The sequence below is a fragment of the Brachycentrus maculatus genome, unplaced genomic scaffold (assembly GCF_059751285.1).
Source record: "Brachycentrus maculatus isolate JH-2025_06_01 unplaced genomic scaffold, ASM5975128v1 h1tg000059l, whole genome shotgun sequence".
Classification (NCBI taxonomy): domain Eukaryota; kingdom Metazoa; phylum Arthropoda; class Insecta; order Trichoptera; family Brachycentridae; genus Brachycentrus; species Brachycentrus maculatus.
This window is the reverse complement of record NW_028280813.1, coordinates 261,799-281,571: the sequence shown is the minus strand read 5'-3', so window position 1 is coordinate 281,571 and position 19,773 is coordinate 261,799. Positions and strand designations below refer to the sequence as shown.

The following is a 19,773-nucleotide window of genomic DNA, read 5'->3' as shown; positions in this document are numbered from 1 at the left end:
CTTATAACATGTGACTTGTTACTCGTTATTTGTAGCATGTAACTTGTAACATGTAACTTGTTACTCGTTACTTGAAGCATGTAACTTGTAACATGTAACTTGTTACTTGCTATTCGTAACATGTAACTTATAACATGTAGCTTGTTAATTATTATTTGTAATATGTAACTTGTTACTTGTAACCTGTAACTTGTTACTTATTATTTATTACGGGTAACTTGTAACTTGCTACTTGTAACATGAAACTTGTAACTTGCTACTTGTAACATGAAACTTGTTACTTATTATTTGTTACATGTAACTTGTAACTTGCTACTTGTAACATGTAACATGTTACTTATTATTTGTTACATGTAACTTGTAACTTGCTACTTGTAACATGTATCTTGTAACCAGTGGCTTGTGACTTGTAACATTTCGATTGAGACATTTAACTTATAACATATAACTTGTAACATGTAACTCGTCAGTTGAGAATAAAATTAAACATTGCGATGTAAATGCGTGTTTAAAATTTTTAACGCGTGGTTTACGAAGAGAATTTGCATCGTACAACGCGTAACCGTTTCCGTGTGAGTTTTTACGACGGGAGTGTCCTCCCGGTATATTTTGGTGCGATAATCTACTAAAAAAGTGATAAATAAAAATATAAAAAAATAACTGTTATAAAACGTATTTCGTAAGTTACTTTTAAAACGACTATTTCTTAGTTTAATATGTAATTTTTCTAGTTTAGTGTTTTTCCTTCAAAATTGTTTTTTTTTTTTTGGAATTGACCTCTCAAATATCGCTCACTCCCTTCAAGAACGTCATAAATCAAAAATCGTCAATTTTGAGTTGGGCATGTTTTCGGAATGCCCAGAAAATGTACTATATCCCGGCAAAAGAGGCATTTTTAAAATTTGATATTTACCCGCTACAGGGCAGAAAATTTTGTTTTTGCATTTTGATGAAAAGGTATTGTTTAATTATTTTTTAAAAATATAATAAATATTTTTCAAATGGAGAAAAAACCTTCAGGTTTTACCTAAAAAGATCTGTTGCACAGTAAAAAGTTCAATAAGTGGCTTGATATTTATTTTTAATACATTGTATTATATTTTTGAACTTTATAACGTTCTCCTGAAAAATCAAGTTTTTTGATTTATGACGTTCTTGAAAGGAGTGAGCGATATGTCATTTTTTTGTTACTGACTATTTTAAAAGCATATTTTCTCAAGAAACATTTAAAATAAAGTAGCGTAGTAACTAACTACAGTGATCTCTTAACAGAGACAATGTTTTTTTTATTAAATTTTTGTGAATATCATTCGTACAAGTCTTTCATTGTATCATTCCAATAGTCAACATAACTAAATGATCGATCACGGGCAGAATGGTGAATGTTGTACAAGTGTATAAAGTGATCACTTAAATCAGCCGATACGAGTCGTTAAGATTTGTAAATATAAGCCGCCCAGACTTATATAGCATATTCCCTGCTTGGGAAAATCTTCGTCTCTTTAAAGATCAAATTTATATATGATGAACATGTATCGTTCTTTCCTTTTTTTTGTCAATGAAAAAAGACGGAAGTCTGAGCGTCCCAGGGCTTAGGACCTGTCATTCGGCTGGTTTGAGTGATCACTTTATACACTTCATGTGTTTCATATCAAAAGTTGGGACACGTTTAAATTGACATCTCATCCGTAGGGTGAATAATCCAGTGTCCGAAGTGATGAAAATAATATCTTCGTCTCTGTTGAGACATGCAAAATGTCCCGACACTGAAATATGCCTGTTGTGTGTTTCGCATTGAACGTAGACACGTGGAATAATGTTTTTTAGAGTCGTATTTTATTTAATTTAAATATCAAATCAATCACTGTGTACATTCTATTCTATTGAAATATTTTTTTCCTCTATTGTTTATATAAAAATAAAAAACGATATCAAAATACCCCCTTTTGTATTTTTTGTTGAGAAAAATGCCAATATTTTTATGTATTTGTATTATTATTTGAATAGACTTATTATTATTTGAGTAGACTTATTATTTTAACGGAGTTGACTTTTATTTTAACGGAGTTGACTTATTCGAATTGAGTTGAATATTATTTCAATGGGTTTGTCTTTTATTCAAACGGAATTGACTTTTTATTTCAATGGAGTTCATTTGTATTTTATTTGAATGGAGTCGACCTATTATTTAAGCGGAGTTCACTCATTGAAATGGAGTTGTCTTTCATTTGAGTGGAGTTGACTTATCCAAATGGATTTGTCTTTCATTTCAGTGGGGTTCACTTATTTAAATATGTCTTTTTTTGTTTAGTGGAGTTTACTTATTCAAATATGTCTTTTTTTGAGTGGAGTTTACTTATTCAAATGGGGTTGACTTTTATTTTAATTGAGTTGACTGTTATTTTTATGGAATTGACATATTATTTGAATGGAGTCAACTTGTATTTGAGTGGAGTTCGCTTATTTAAACGGAGTTGATATTTATTTGAACAGATTTCACTTTTATTTGAATGGAGTTGACTTATTATTTTAAGATACTGTGTAATAACTCGTTCTGTCTGTAAAATTTTGTATAGTCGTAAGAAAACTCAAAATGTATTCTCATATATATATATAAAGATAAATGATTTATTTTAATGTTACATATATATATTCAATATTGTTAATTCAGGATAAAAATAATATTCAACATTTAATTGTGTTTTTATTCACTAAAATTTACAATTACGATGGAGCCTCGTATAACGTAGTTAATTCGTTATAGGAAAAGTTCCTTGTAGGAAACATATTTTCCTATAACTATACGGGGTTTGATTTTACTTATGGAAAATATTTATCAAGAAAAATTACTTGGTCTCTGGTGAAATATTGCTTCCCTGGCTCGGCAGCGGTCGCGCTAATGCACTCATACATATACTTATAACTACAGCATTTTGAGTGTGTCCAAATACTTGTTCACAAAATCTGGATTATCTCCAATTACAGGAGTTACTTTCATATTATTTTTTGACATCTCATCAAAGATGAAGAAGAATATTAAAGAATAAAAAAAAAAGCTTCTTTACATCTCACCAATAGATGTCTCTAGTGAAGTTTTAGTGATTCATGAACAAGGTTTCTAAATTGGTTCATATATATAGAACTTCCAAGAATTTGAGTAGTGTGGTTGTCAATAATGGGTAGAATTGGTGAATGTTACACGTGTGTAAAGTGATCACTTAAACCAGCCTATGACGGTCGTAAGCCCCGTAAATGCCCAGACTTCCATATTCTTTTTCATCTTTGATGAGATGTCAAAAAATAATACTTATAACTAGTTAGTCAGATTGACATTCAAAATGGCCGCCGAAACCGGAAATTCATGAACTTTAACGCAAGTTCCCAGAGAGATATTGCGACCATAAAATCTCACTTCGAAACGAAAAATATGAATAAAAACGTAAATAAAACAGACAAATAAATATAGATAAACAGAGGGGAAACATTTCTTTGCAATTGGGGCTGTAATTTTCATTAAAAAAATATCGGATGTTGGGAAAAAAATAGAGATGAAAAAGAGTAGAAAAAAATAATAATAAATAATAAAAACCCTTATCCGCACCCCAATGGTGCATAGGGCACTGTGTCATATTAACGCAGTGTTATCTTAATCGTTTACACATGAAGGAAAGGTGATCAGCCCTCCGCTTCAGGTACCAGTCCAGGGTAATATTGAATAAATATTACAGTGAAAAAATCACTTATATTTATTTTACCCCCCTTGGGAATCGAACCCGGGACCCCCAGAACGGTAGCCGAGCGTGCTGACCATTACAGTACAGAGGCAGACAAAAATACCCGCGAAAAATTTAAAACGCCTGAAAAACGTTAGCTGAACTACGCAGGGCTCTAATTACGCGAATTTGTACTTATACAATTTTTTTAAATGTTTTTTTTGTCAAATCGTTTGTTTACTAATTTTTTTTGTTGATATGCTGAGAGAAAGAGAGAATTGGCACTAGCACCCCTCTCTCTCCACTCAGACTACCCGGACTTCATTGGAAAATTCACTGGAAAGTCCCTGATGAGGTAACAAGTCTTCTAGACGTGGATTTTCGCCAATTGCCGGCGAGCTAGCACTTGGTGAAGTGTTGGCGGTCGCTCATGCACTTGCCGCAGCCGCGATCGAGCTGCGTGGCCGGCAGCTGCACCACGGCTTGGTCCTTGAACACTCGGAGACTCAGGGCGCCCAGCTTGCTGTCCAGGTACACAGAGCTGTTCAGCTCGGAGATCCTGGAACACAAGAAACGCTCATGAGTGAGGGTGCCTTCCAGAAATCCCTCCAATACTGATGAGGGAGGGAAAAATTGTTTTAAATTTTAAAATTTTGAAATTTATGGCCATTTTTCAAAGACAATGTGCCCCCTCAAAGTAGTCATTTTAATACGATTTGTGCCCAATGCCGAAGTGACAATACAGTGATACTTCATCAAAATACAGTGATAAGTATCACTGTATTGTCACTTCGGCATTAAAACTAAGTTAGACTGACACTCTCCTCATCATTCATCAGTCACTTTGCGTAATACCACTTTGTAACTATCAGTTTCGGAATAATCACTCCATCATCAGGTCAACTGTAGACTGAAGTGAAATTGTTACGGTCCTCTTATTTATATAAAGCTAAAATCATTATTATTATTTTCAATTTAAGTTTTGCTTAGTAAATACCCTATTTTAGTCCGCCTCCGTAGTGTGATGGTCAGCACGCTCGGCTACCGTTCTGGAGGTCCCGGGCTCGATTCCCAAGGGGGGTAAAATATATATATATTTACTGTCATATTTATTCAATATTACCCTGGACTGGTACCTGAAGCGGAGGGCTGATCACCTTTCCTTCATGTGTAAAACGATCATGATAACACTGCGTTTATATGACGCAGTGCCCTATGCACCATTGGGGTGCGGATAAGGGTTTTATTATTATTATATTAGTAAATACCACTTTTTCTTAAAATCTACTGTGTTTCCACGCATTCTGCACATTTTCAAACACCGTACGTGAAGCTAATTCAAAATTGTAGAGTTGTGTCCTCGGGACGTTGAAGGTTGAAGAGGGGGTAGGAGCTGTTTCTTATTTTTATTTATTTATTTAAAATTTAAAAACTTACTTGAAGTCATAGAATTGTTCTTCAGGAGGGAATTGGTATAAGGGTTTCCAATTCATCTTTTCATCATTGACAGATACTTCGATATCTTCACCTGACGTGTCTATATCCGCGTAGTTACCTGGAAAGTAAAAATGTGACATTCAGGGAGTAGTGTGACATCCTTCTACCATACACTGTTCATTCAGGGAGTAGTCTGACCTCCATTCTGCGGGCAGTGCTCCCTTACACTCTGCACTGCAGGTACATCTACCGTACACTGTTCTACCATTCAGGGAGTAGTCTGACCTCCATTCTGCGGGCAGTGCTCCCTTACACTCTGCACTGCAGGTACATCTACCGTACACTGTTCTACCATTCAGGGAGTAGTCTGACCTCCATTCTGCGGGCAGTGCTCCCTTACACTCTGCACTGCAGGTACATCTACCGTACACTGTTCTACCATTCAGGGAGTAGTCTGACCTCCATTCTGCGGGCAGTGCTCCCTTACACTCTGCACCCATTCCGACTGCGGGTACATCTACCGTACACTGTTCTACCATTCAGGGAGTAGTCTGACCTCCATTCTGCGGGCAGTGCTCCCTTACACTCTGCACTGCAGGTACATCTACCGTACACTGTTCTACCATTCAGGGAGTAGTCTGACCTCCATTCTGCGGGCAGTGCTCCCTTACACTCTGCACTGCAGGTACATCTACCGTACACTGTTCTACCATTCAGGGAGTAGTCTGACCTCCATTCTGCGGGCAGTGCTCCCTTACACTCTGCACTGCAGGTACATCTACCGTACACTGTTCTACCATTCAGGGAGTAGTCTGACCTCCATTCTGCGGGCAGTGCTCCCTTACACTCTGCACTGCAGGTACATCTACCGTACACTGTTCTACCATTCAGGGAGTAGTCTGACCTCCATTCTGCGGGCAGTGCTCCCTTACACTCTGCACTGCAGGTACATCTACCGTACACTGTTCTACCATTCAGGGAGTAGTCTGACCTCCATTCTGCGGGCAGTGCTCCCTTACACTCTGCACCCATTCCGACTGCAGGTACATCTACCGTACACTGTTCTACCATTCAGGGAGTAGTCTGACCTCCATTCTGCGGGCAGTACTCCCTTACACTCTGCACTGCAGGTACATCTACCGTACACTGTTCTACCATTCAGGGAGTAGTCTGACCTCCATTCTGCGGGCAGTGCTCCCTTACACTCTGCACTGCAGGTACATCTACCGTACACTGTTCTACCATTCAGGGAGTAGTCTGACCTCCATTCTGCGGGCAGTGCTCCCTTACACTCTGCACTGCAGGTACATCTACCGTACACTGTTCTACCATTCAGGGAGTAGTCTGACCTCCATTCTGCGGGCAGTACTCCCTTACACTCTGCACCCATTCCGACCGCAGGTACATCTACCGTACACTGTTCTACCATTCAGGGAGTAGTCTGACCTCCATTCTGCGGGCAGTGCTCCCTTACACTCTGCACTGCAGGTACATCTACCGTACACTGTTCTACCATTCAGGGAGTAGTCTGACCTCCATTCTGCGGGCAGTGCTCCCTTACACTCTGCACCCATTCCGACTGCAGGTACATCTACCGTACACTGTTCTACCACTCGGGGAGTAGTCTGACCCCCTTACACTGTACATACCTCCGGTGTAGAAGCGTATCCGGAGTCCGCTGGCGACAGGAAGCAGGAAGATGGCGAAGTGGGGAGTGCTGGTGCAGTCTCCCAGCAGAAGAAGAGTGCAGTTGTTCCCTCGCAGGGCATGCTCCTCTCCTCTAAGGTTCACAATGTGGGATGGTGTTACTCGACACTCACCTGGAAACAAATTTACTCCAATTAGACCAGTCCTGCGCTTCAGGCACCTATCCAGGGTTACATTACATACATTCTACAGTGGAAATGCAGTGATATTTTCATATATTAAATAATATTCATGTATTTATATATCCAATGATATCCATGTATTTTTATGATCAATGTTAACCGTTATCCGCACCCAATGGTGCATAGGGCACTGCATCACATAAACGCAGTGTTATCTTGATTGTTGACACATGAAGGAAAGGTGATCAGCCCTCCGCTTCAGGTATGTAGGTCCAAGGCAATATTGAACAAATATTGCAGTGAAAAAATCACTTATATTTATTTTAATTCCTTACCGGGAATTGGACCTCGGACCTCCAGTACGGTAGCCGCGCGTGCTGACCATTACACTACGAAGGCTTCAGGTTATATTACATAAATTTTATAGTAAAAATTTAATGGTATTCATATATTCAATGAAATACATATATATTTAACGATATTAATATATTCAATGAAATACATATATTTTCAATGATATTCGTATATTTCATGAAATTTGTATAATATATGATATTCATACATTCAGCAATATTCATACATTAAAATGATATTCATATATTTAATGATATAGATTTACAGTATGATGGTCAGATAGCTAGTTGCGTCTTCTGCATATGGTGCATAGGGCACTGCATCATATAAACACAGTGCTATTTGATCATTAACACATGAAGAAAAGACGATCTTTCTAGGTTAAATAAATATTTTGAAGATTGAAAGTATTAACTTTGTGGATCATATTGATATACTATTTTGAGAAATAAAAAGACTTAGTGTTTTGATCCACTCACATTTTTATTAACAACCAACTAGTTTCGGCAACAACCTGTTGCCCTCTTCAGGGTTTAATTTATGCAATTAGTCATAAATTAAACCCTGAAGAGGCAACAAGTTGTTGCTGAAACTAGTTGATTTTAGTAAAAATGTGAGTGGATCAAAAAACAAAGTCTTTTTATTTCTCAAAATAAATAAATATTAGTCTGAAAAATCACTAATGTTATTTTAACCTCTTGCAAATCGAACCTGCAACCTCCAGCATTGTAGCATGGTAGTTGAGTGGAGTAAACTAACTCCACTCAACCGAGTAGAAGATATTGATGTGAAAGTTACTCACGGATGATGCCCAGTTGCGCCAGTATCTTCATCTCCCCGGGTGGGCCGACGAGCCACGAGCTGGCGGCGGCGAGCGCCTGCGCGGCCTCCCCGCCGCCCTCGCCGCGCCGCAGCGCCGCCGTCGCGTTGGCGCGCCCCCCCCGCGCCTCCCCCAGCACGCGCGCCACGGCCGCCGCGGCCGCCGCGGAGCCCTGGCGCCCGCCCACCAGCCGCCAGGCCTCCAGCACCGCCGAGAGGTCGGCCGACAGGGAGGACACTCTGGGCGGGACCTGGGGGGAGAATGGCGATAGGGGTAGTGAGCACTTGCCCTACTCGTGAAATGCATTGAAAGACCATGCCTTTGTGGGATCTTTTTTTGTATTTATATTTATATTTTTAGAGTAACAACACCAAGATGAAGCTTGTCAGGAGCTTGGTCCACTCCATTTTTCTCTATGCTGCTGAAACATGGACCATAAAAGCAGCAGAAAGGAGAAAAATGTGGTGTTGGAGGTGCATGCTCCGAATTCCATGGACAGCTAGACGCACCAATGAGTCCATTCGCCAGGAACTACGCTTGGATGGCTTGACTCTGGCCAATGTTTCTACCCGACGGATTCTCCAGTTCTTTGGACACGTTGCGCGTGGCAACGAGGATAGCCTGGAACGACTAGTTGTGATCGGTAGCCTGGAGGGAAAGAGAGGGAGAGGAAGATCCCCACACGATGGACCGATCAAATTAAAGCAGCAGCAGGCACCTCGGTGGTTGGAGCGCTACGTGCAGCGCAGTCAAGGGATAAGAGTCATTGCTTCTGCAAGGGTCACAACAATGCGGAATAAGACGGAGAAGAAGAAGAATTTGTATTTTATTCACATTTTTTTGTATTTTAATTTATGTCATGTAGTGGAAAATAATTTTAAATTAAGAATAAACAAAATAAATAAAAGACGTAATGGATTCCTGCTAAATATGCATTTATGTCATATTTGAACATGGATATGTAAATACATACATACACATATGAATTCAATTCAAACCCTTATCTACACCCCAATGGTGCATAGGGCACTGCATTATATAAACACAGTGTAATCTTGATCGTTAACACACAAAGGAAAGGTGATCAGCCCTCCGCTTCAGGTACCAGTCCAGGGTAATATTGAATCAATATTAAAGTGAGAAAATCACATTTATTTATTTGACCCCCCCTGGGAATCGAACCCGGGACCTCCAGAACGGTAGCCGAGCGTGCTGACCATTACACTACCGAGGCAATGATTTAGACGTGTATATATTAATATATTTTTAAACCGTATTTGCTCCCTTTACGGGAGTATGTGGAGTCCATAAACCAGTCTCCAGGCTTCTGTCAGCCACAAGCTCCCTTGCATCCTCCCAATCCAATACTCAGGGCTACCCTAAGTCCGGACAGGTCACCAAGACCACCCCGCTGACTGACCCAGCTGCGACTTACGTTTTTGGCGGAGACCGTGAGTCGGTACTCGTCCTCGACCTCCTCCAGGAACAGCCCGAGCTCCGAGTCGGCCGGGCAGGCGGTGGGGCCCGCGCTGCTCCCGTACACGGCCCCCAGCCGCACCTCCATGGGCGACCGCTTGGACTCCAGCTCCAGGCAGACCTGCCAAGAAACCAGTAACCTTAATATACTGAATATTGATCACAGATTACCATGTGGTAACACAGTTGGCTTGCCACGCTGACGTAAGCTGTATGGAAGCCTTTCGATACGAACTAAACCGAAGATTTCCGAGCGACCCTACTCTGAAGCGAGAGAACTCAAAAGCCGCCAGAGCTGCTTCGATCGTTGACTAGAAAAGACGCTTTAACTAGATTTTAACTTCATTTTTGTGACTCCATATATTATAAATTCGTCATTATTTGATTCCAGTATATGTTGTAATCCGCCTCCGTAGTGTAATGGTCAGCACGCTCGGCTACCGTTCTGGAGGTCCCGGGTTTGATTCCCAAGGGGGGTAAAATAAATATAAGTGATTTTTTCACTGTCATATTTATTCAATATTACCCTGGACTGGTACCTGAAGCGGAGGGCTGATCACCTTTCCTTCATGTGTAAACCATCAAGATGACACTGCGTTTATATGACGCAGTGCCCTATGCACCATTGGGGTGCGGATAAGGGTTTTATTATTTTATTATTATATGTTGTAAATTTTCATTTATTTTAATAAAGGAACCCACTGTAAGTACTTTCTTTCATTTTTACTCTGGTCACCAACTCCACAAAACATAACGGCAACGCGCCGCAAAGAAACAAGCCAGAATAACAAAGCAAATTCTTCTTACCCTTATCCGCACCCAATGGTGCATAGGGCACTGCATCGTAGCGACGCAGTGTTATCTCGATCGTAGATTACATGAAGGCAAGGTGATCGGCCCTGCGCTTCTTGTACCAGTCCAGGGTGATATTAAATAAATATGAGAGTGAAAATCGGCCATATTTATTTTGACCCTTCTGGGAATCGAACCCGGGACCTCCAGCACGGTAGCCAAACGCGCTGACCACTGCGCCACGATATGGTTATAGCAAATAGCTATAACCATATTAAATATACTTACAGATGTCTCAACATAGTAATAGTACTAATCTATTTATAATATTTTTTGACATTCCATCAAAGATGAAGAAGAATATGGAAGTCTGGGCATTTACGGGGCTGACGACCGTCATAGGCTGGTTTTTAAGTGTTCACTTTACACACCTGTAACATTCACACAATTCTACCCATTATTGACAACCACACTACTCAAATTATTGGAAATTCTATATAAATGATACAATTTCGAAATATTGTACTTCTTAGAATTTCACTAGAGACATCTATTGGTAAGATGAAGAAGCTTTTTAATTTAATTTGATCACTTAAACCAGCCCATGACGGTCGTCAGCCCCGTAAATGCTCAGACCTCCATATACTTCTTGGTGAGATGTCAAAAAATAATGGTGTTTTATTACTGATTATCTTCCACAACCTTTGTAATATAACAGTCGGTTAGTTTTCAAGTTGATCAATGAAATAAAACCGATATTGGGTGATCCAATCTGCATACAGGAGCTCACCTTCCACTCCGGGGCGTCGGGCAGGAAGAGTCCCAAGTATTTGGCGGAGACTCTTGCCCGATCTTCGTCCAGCTCAATGAGGTACGTAGAATTCAGCCTGAAGATGACGGAGCCGTCTTTTTCTTTACTGGAAAAAAAGCAAAAATAATCAAAATATATACATTTTTCTTTATTTTCAAACCCATCAAACCCTTATCCGCACCCCAATGGTGCATAGGGCACTGCATTATATAAACAAAGTGTTATCTTGATCGTTAACACATTAAGGAAAGGTGATGAGCCCTCCGCTTCAGGTGCCAGTCCAGGGTGATATTGAATAAATATAAGAGTAAAAAAATCACTTATACTTATTTGACCCCCTCCCCATAGAATCGAACCTGGAACCTCCAGTATGGTAGCCGAGCGTGCTGACCATTACACTACAGAGGCAGACATTCTTCATTTTAAATTATCATTATTTTTCTTTATTTTAATTTTTAAAACTGATAAAAATGATTTTAAAATAGATAACATCTCCACACCAAGAATACGCTTTCTCTGTGTACCTTCTGGTTACTTTCTATCCTCGGAACCCTAACTGTCCATCATAATATCTCCTTACCTTGGATCATCTCCCTCTCACATACTTTTCTTGGAGATAGTTTCCCCAGATATGCATCCATGCCATCGCATGGAGAATGAGCCGGAAATCATAGCAGACTTCAACCGAGAGTCTGGTAAAAATCGGGCACAAACTGTGTGCCTTTTTTTTTTTTTGAATTACCTAACGTCCAAGTGACTCTGAAATCTAGCTACGGCTTATGCAACACCGTTTATCATGTCCCTACTCAGGCTTCAACATTATAAGTTTCATAGCCTATGCCTACTTGTGAGTGGATTTACTCTTTATGTTTAAAGTTACTATAATTTCATGTAATTCATGAGTGAAAATTCTAGGCAAAAACACTCGCTGTGTGCCGAACGCACGTCTTGCATTAGCCAGCCGGCACATACTGTGTGCCGACCTCGGGTAAAGAGTTGATTCCTTTCATTCATCGATACCTTCTCACTAGCTTGGTCTTGAAGTGTATCCTGTTGGAAGCGGCCGGCACCACCTGCAGCTCCGTGTCTGTCCTGACTGGCTCCGCGCCCCCCTCCCCGGGGGGGCGCGGCTCGGGTGGCGTGGCCGCGAGCGAGAGGGAGCACGCCCCCTCGGCGGGCACGGTGGCCAGCGCCAGCGCGTGCAGCAGCACCAGCAGAGGCTTGCTCCAGGGCACAGCGCTGGAAGCATACGGCAAGGTGTTATCGAAAGTGTCACTCACTGTGTGCCAAACGTATGGTAGGCGTTATTGGAGGTGTTGGGTAATATATAATATATAAAAACCCTTATCCGCACCCCAATGGTGCATAGGGCACTGCTTCATATAAACGCAGTGTTATTTTGATTGTTTACACATGAAGGAAAGGTGATCAGCCCTCCGCTTCAGGTACCAGTCCAGGGTAATATTGAATAAATATTACAGTGAAAAAATCACTTATATTTATTTGACCCCCCCTGGGAATCGAACCCGGGACCTGTAATATCCTTAATAACCTTGGGTAATATATCCAAAATTAAGCAAGGTTTATTTGGTTGAATTCTACATTTATTTATGTATATGTTAATATGTGATTCGTTTCCTCTTCTTAGGACATTATCAAACACTCTGATGTTTGACTGTTTGAGTGTTTGATAATGTCCTAAGAAGAGGAAACGAATCACATATTAACATATACATAAATAAATGTAGAATTCAATCCAATAACCTTGTTTAATTTTGGATATATTACCCAACAATTCAATATGGAATTCTACCAACTGTCTGCAGTTACAATAAATAAGTTATTGGAGGTGTCACATATTGTGTGCCAAAAAAATTTCATGCGTTATTGAAGGTGTCACACACTGTATGCCAAATGTGTGATAGTTCTTATTGACTGTGTCATATACTGTGTGCGACAGGCGTTATTGAAGGTGTCACACATTGTGTGCTAAATGTGCGATAGGTCTTATTGACGGTGTCACACAGTGTGTGCCAAATGTTTGATGTGTTATCGAAGGTGACACACACTGTGTGCCAAATGTGCGATAGGCCTTATTGAAGGTGTCATATACTGTGTGCGATAGGCCTTTTTTTATATCACACACTGTGTGCCAAACGTTTGATGTGTTATTGTAGGTGTCACACATGTGCCAAATGTGCGATAGGTGTTATTGATGGTGTCACATACTGCGATAGGCCTTATTGAAGGTGTCGCACACTGTGTTCCAAACGTTTGTTAGGCGGTTTTTAAGATGTCACACACTGTGTGCCAAATGTTTGATTATCAAAGGTGTCACTGTTTGTGAAATGTGCCAAACTTTTGAAATGGGTGTCACACACTGTGTGCCAAATTTTAAATATGTGTTATTGAAGGTGTCACACTCTGTGAGCTAAATGTGCATAAAATCTATGAGTCACCGGGTGAAAAGTTAAATATTAGCCGTCTATGACCCATGGACTCGTCAACTGGTAATATTGCGTGGAAATCCACTTACGCAGCGTTGGACCTGTGCGAATTGACAACCTCCCAGATGTATTCCAAGGGTTCTGTGGCGTCTTCGCACAGGAGGGTCATGCCGGAAGTCTCCTGCAACAAAAACACGTCATTTTTACTCACTCATCTAAACATGGCAACACTTTGAGGGTTGTCCAAATCTTTGTTCATAATATCATGGGTAGAATATTGAATGTCACATGCATATAAAGTGATCACTTAACCAACCTATGACTGGTCATGAGCCCTGTAAATACCCAGACTTCCACATTCTTCTTCATCTATATTAAGATGTCAAAAAAAGAGATGTTGTTTTACTATATAAAATGCAGTCTCTAACCCTTATCTGCATCCAATGGTGCATAGGGCACTGCATCGTATCGACAGAGTATTATTTTGATTGTTCCTTACACAAAGAAATGGTGATCACTCCTACACTGCAGGGACCAGTCCAATAGGTAATATTAAATAAATATAAGAATGTAATTCACACCCTTATCCGCACCCCAATGGTGCATAGGGGACTACACCATATAAACGCAGTGTTATCTTGACCGTTACTTACACAAAGGTAAGGTGATCACTCCTGCGCTTCAGGGACCAGCCAGGGCAATATTAAATAAATATTACCACAAAAATTATTCCGAGAAAATATATATATAGATATATAAAATATATATAAAATTATACCGAGAAAAACATGGCACGATCAGATATGCCAAATACTTGAAAGTGGTCAGGGTAGGAGTCGTAACAATCGGCGGGTATGTATGAGGAGATGCATGAACGTGGAAGAGGCGAAGAATTTTTGCAAAGACAGAGTGGTGTGGCGTTCTATTCTCTCTGCCTACCCCTGCGGTGAAGCGGCGTGATGGTTAGTTAGTTAGTTAGTTAGTTAAAATTATACTCACTAAGAAAAGCTGGCAAAAAATTCATTTCTCGATATCTTACCTTGACAGTTTTTCCCTCGGCTTTTATGGTCAACTCCTGGACGGGCCCGTCGCCTGGTCTCCACAAGACCTTGGCAGCGGAGTAGGCCGTCATCCCGGGACCCAGGATGCCGTGCGGCTGCAGCCAGCTCGTCCTGGGGGCACAGGACATCAAATGCAATGGCGATCCAATCAAAATACGGGTTCTCCAAACAATTTGGTAATATACAGGTTCTCCAAACAAGCTGTTAATATACGGGTTCTTCAAATAAGACATTAAATACGAGTTCTTAAAACAAGACGTTAATATACGAGTTCTTCAAACAAGTCATTGAAATACAAGTTCTTCAAATAAGACATTAAAATACGAGTTCTTCAAACAAGATGTTAATATACGAGTTCTTCAAACAAGTCATTGAAATACAAGTTCTTCAAATAAGACATTAAAATACGAGTTCTTCAAACAAGACGTTAATATACGAGTTCTTCAAACAAGTCATTGAAATACAAGTTCTTCAAATAAGACATTAAAATACGAGTTCTTCAAACAAGACGTTAATATACGAGTTCTTCAAACAAGTCATTGAAATACAAGTTCTTCAAATAAGACATTAAAACACGAGTTCTTCAAACAAGACGTTAATATACGAGTTCTTCAAACACGTCATTGAAATACAAGTTCTTCAAATAAGACATTAAAACACGAGTTCTTCAAACAAGACGTTAATATAGTGTTGTTATCTTGATCGTTACTTAAATTAAGGCAAGGTGATCTCTTCTGTGCTTCAGGGAAAATTATATACACCGAGAAAAACTTTTCAAGAAACGTCCGAGACATTACTATCTATCATTAGAACCCTAACTGTCCATCAAACCTCCTCTACCTCCTTCCCTAAACTCCCTTCTTCCTTTGCCCTCCTTATTATCATTAATTTGTAATTTATGTTTTTTTAAATGTTCAAGTACCATCTACCCTCTGATTGCAAACAGCTATATATAGTATCAAACGTTTGACCAATATCACTAGTCTGTTTTTGGTTGGTTGGAAGATATTGCTTTTTAGCAATAAGCCCGCCAATGTACTTATTTATTTTCTGTACATGAAGTTTAAATAAATAATAATAAACCCTTATCCGCACCCCAATGGTGCATAGGGCACTGCGTCATATAAACGCAGAGTTATCTTGATCGTTTACACATGAAGGAAAGGTGATCGGCCCTCCGCTTAAGGTACCAGTCCAGGGCAATATTGAATAAATATTACAGTGAAAAAAACACTTATATTTATTTTACCCCTCTGGGAATCGAACCCGGGACCTTCGGAACGGTAGCCGAGCGTGCTGACCATTACACTACGGAGGCGGACATTTAAATAAATAAAGAATAAGATTTCTAAGCTCTACGCAAGGCCTGTAGAATTTAAATGTAAATTGATTATAATCTAGATTCGTACCTGAAAGTTTTTTCAGCTACGGAGAGAGATACGGTGAAATTAGCCGGCAAATAAATATCCATAACCTGAGCCAGCTCTGCTGTGTGAAGGGAACTGGCTACTGGGTTGTATGTGGAGAGAGTTATCATCGCCAGGGATGATGTTCTGGAAAAAAAAAACATATCATACTCAATAACAGCTATATAACTCAATATCTTCCCTCTTTAAACTCGGTTATTGTAACTTTATCTCCAGTATTTGTACTTTAACTTGTCACTTTAACTTTGTCCGCCTCCGTAGTGTAATGGTCAGCACGCTCGGCTACCGTTCTGGAGGTCCCGGGTTCGATTCTCAAGGGGGGTAAAATAAATATTAGTGATTTTTTCACTGTCATATTTATTCAATACTACCCTGGACTGGTACTTGAAGCGGAGGGCTGATCACCTTTCCTTCATGTGTAAACGATCAAGATAACACTGCGTTTATATGACGCAGTGCCCTGTGCACCATTGGGGTGCGGATAAGGGTTTTATTTATTTATTTATTTTTTATTTGTAACTTTTTATTCATTTTTCAAACCCTCATCCGCACCCGGTGGTGCATAGGGCACTGCATTGTATCTCGATAGCAGTGTTATCTTGATTGTTAAATACACAAAGGAAAAGTGATCAGCTTTCCGCTTCAGGTACCAGTCCAGGGTAATATTGAACAAATATTAAAGTGAAAAAATCCAAATATAGGCTGGTTTAAGTGATCACTTTGCACACGTGTAACATTCACCAATTCTACCCATTGTTGACAACCACACTACTCAAATTCTTGGAAGTTCTATAAATATGAACCAATTTTGAAACATTGTTCTTGAATCACTAGAACTTCACTGGAGACATCTATTGGTGAGATGAAAATAAGCTTTTTATTGAGCAGAAACTCTTTTATTAGTTGTGAGGTCCGAATCCTGGATTATAATAAGACACATGAGAAACGCCAGAAAATATAATTTTCATTTTTATTATTTTAGCTTATAATTTGACCAGATAATATATTTACAGCATTTTGAGTGTGTCCAAATACTTGTTCACAAATCTGGATTATCTCCAATTACAGGAGTATTTTTCATATGATTTTTTGACATCTCATCAGAGATGAAGAAGAATATGAAAGTCTCGGCATTTACAGGCCTGACGACCATCATAGGCTGGTTTAATTTGATCAGTTAAACCAGCCTATGACGGTCGTCAGCTCCGTGAATGCCCAGACTTCCATATTCTTCTTCATCTTTGATGAGGTGTCAAAACATAATATGGGACATTATCTGGGCATCCATTACATTATCTGGGCATTCTGAAAACATGCACAACTGAAAATTGACAATATTTGCTTTTTTGACATCTCATCAAAGATGAAGAAGAATATGGAAGTCTATACTCCTATAATTGGAGATAGTCCACATGTGAACAAGTATTTGGACACACTCAAAATGTTGGAAAAAACTACATACTGTTATTTTATTTTTTATTGTCAATTTGAAATGATCACTACCCCCCAAATATGGGTCTATACGCTATCTGACCTATATACTTTCATCAATTGATTCAGCAGTCACTTTGTGGTAAAATCTATCCATTTTTAATTAACGTTTTACTTAGTAAATACCACATTTCTTAAAATCCACTGTGACACGTGTTTCGATACATTCCGCATCATTTTCAAACACCGTTATAAGCACTCCTATATACTATCTGACCTGCTATCTCACCTCCTATATACTATCTGACCTTCTATCTCACCTCCTATATACTATCTGACCTGCTATCTCACCTCCTGTATACTATCTGACCTGCTATCTCACCTCCTGTATACTATCTGACCTGCTATCTCACCTCCTGTATACTATCTGACCTGCTATCTCACCTCCTATATACTATCTGACCTGCTATCTCACCTTCTATATACTATCTGACCTGCTGTTTTATGGTCCCACAGTAGGGGTAAGGTGATGGTACCAAGGAGAAGTTAAAAGACCTGAAATGGACGTCGTTCCGCCTGGAAATCTCCTCAGCGCGGCTCGCTTGCGTGAGGTTCCCTCTCAGTGAGGTCAGAGACGCGAGCATCGTGTCAGTCTGTACCGGCATTCCTGGAACAGCCAAGTAATAACCGAAATTAAGAAACTAATCAACCGTCACGCTGCTTCTCCGCAGAGGTAGGCAGAGAGAATAGAACCCCACACCACTCTGTCTTTGCAAAAGATCTTTGCCTCTTCCAAGTTCATGCATCTCCTCATACATACCTGCGGATTATTCTAACTCCTTACTTGATCATGCCAAGTTTTTCTCGGTCTTTCTGTGCTCCTATTTCCAAGTTCATGCATCTCCTCATTTATACCTGCGGATTATTCTAACTCCTCACTTGATCATACCAAGTTTTTCTCGGTCTTTCTCTGCTCCTATTTCCAACTACTTTTGACTCATAAATTTGTTTTACCGTTCTTTCTTCATGCATTAGTTCCACATGGCCAAACAATACCAACACATTTTTTTGTCATCCTTCCCAAACCATCCCAAGCCGCCTTCCTTAGTTTGCTGGATAGTGCTCATCTCAGCCTCGCACCCTTTCCTTATATCACCATTGGAACATATACCATACATGGTCTTGCCGCACTGAGAGATGGCATCCCGACTGCATCCAGTTTACTCTCATCCTTCCCAAACCATCCCAAGCCGCCTTCCTTAGTTTGCTGGATAGTGCTCATCTCAGCCTTGCACCCTTTCCTTATATCACCATTGGAACATCTACCATACATGGTCTTGCCGCACTGAGAGATGGCATCCCGACTGCATCCAGTCTACTCTCATCCTTCCCAAACCATCCCAAGCCGCCTTCCTTAGTTTGCTGGATAGTGCTCATCTCAGCCTTGCACCCTTTCCTTATATCACCATTGGAACATCTACCATACATGGTCTTGCCGCACTGAGAGATGGCATCCCGACTGCATCCAGTCTACTCTCATCCTTCCCAAACCATCCCAAGCCGCCTTCCTTTGTTTGCTGGATAGTGCTCATCTCAGCCTTGCACCCTTTCCTTATATCACCATTGGAACATCTACCATACATGGTCTTGCCGCACTGAGAGATGGCGTCCCGACTGCATCCAGTCTACTTTCATCCTTCTATTGCTAACTCCATGCTTCACTTCCATACATGAGAATTACCTAGATCTGAAGGCAGGACACTAGTCAAGAGTGTGGGATATAGCATCGTCTGCTGGTTGATGTGACTCTCCGCCTGTAGGAAGTTGTGCACCATCTGAGTTACTAAAATTATAGAAAAGCCATTGAGATTAAATTGTAAATAAAACACTTATTTTTAGAGTAATATATTTTGTTGCGACTAGTTTCGGAGGCTACAGATGCTTCCATCTCTTCTTCTTCTTGGCCCCATATCAACTTATCGTCTTTGTAGACTGTTGGAGTCAGCTCTCCTCGTCTTCAGGCTGTAGGTCCTTCTGTCATGGACAACGTTTCTTGGGCCATGCCAGATTCAGACGCTTTCCTTCAACAAACTGAATGTCACACATACACACACTCACACCCTCTTGGACATAGTACATGCCGTGCGTCACAAGTCTGATGTCAGCGATGACGAA

At 40.2% G+C, this 19,773-nt stretch overlaps 1 protein-coding gene across 2 annotated transcripts in view; it reads right to left on the bottom strand.

Annotated features, from left to right (window-relative positions):
* Positions 1 to 3,331: 3,331 nt before the first annotated feature.
* LOC148311677 (uncharacterized) overlaps positions 3,332 to 19,773 on the bottom strand; it is a 35,782-nt gene continuing 19,340 nt past the window's right edge. For both annotated transcript variants that reach the window (XM_088256201.1, XM_088256202.1), the window contains 12 exons: positions 19,340 to 19,441; positions 18,154 to 18,265; positions 16,150 to 16,293; positions 14,719 to 14,851; positions 13,769 to 13,860; positions 12,253 to 12,471; positions 11,212 to 11,338; positions 9,589 to 9,750; positions 8,136 to 8,403; positions 6,800 to 6,970; positions 5,151 to 5,268; positions 3,332 to 4,272 (listed from right to left, as the gene is read on the bottom strand). In XM_088256201.1, coding sequence (XP_088112327.1) covers positions 4,113 to 4,272; positions 5,151 to 5,268; positions 6,800 to 6,970; positions 8,136 to 8,403; positions 9,589 to 9,750; positions 11,212 to 11,338; positions 12,253 to 12,471; positions 13,769 to 13,860; positions 14,719 to 14,851; positions 16,150 to 16,293; positions 18,154 to 18,265; positions 19,340 to 19,441 — 1,808 coding nt within the window. In that variant the 3' untranslated portion in view covers positions 3,332 to 4,112. The remainder of the gene's footprint in view (positions 4,273 to 5,150; positions 5,269 to 6,799; positions 6,971 to 8,135; positions 8,404 to 9,588; positions 9,751 to 11,211; positions 11,339 to 12,252; positions 12,472 to 13,768; positions 13,861 to 14,718; positions 14,852 to 16,149; positions 16,294 to 18,153; positions 18,266 to 19,339; positions 19,442 to 19,773) is intronic.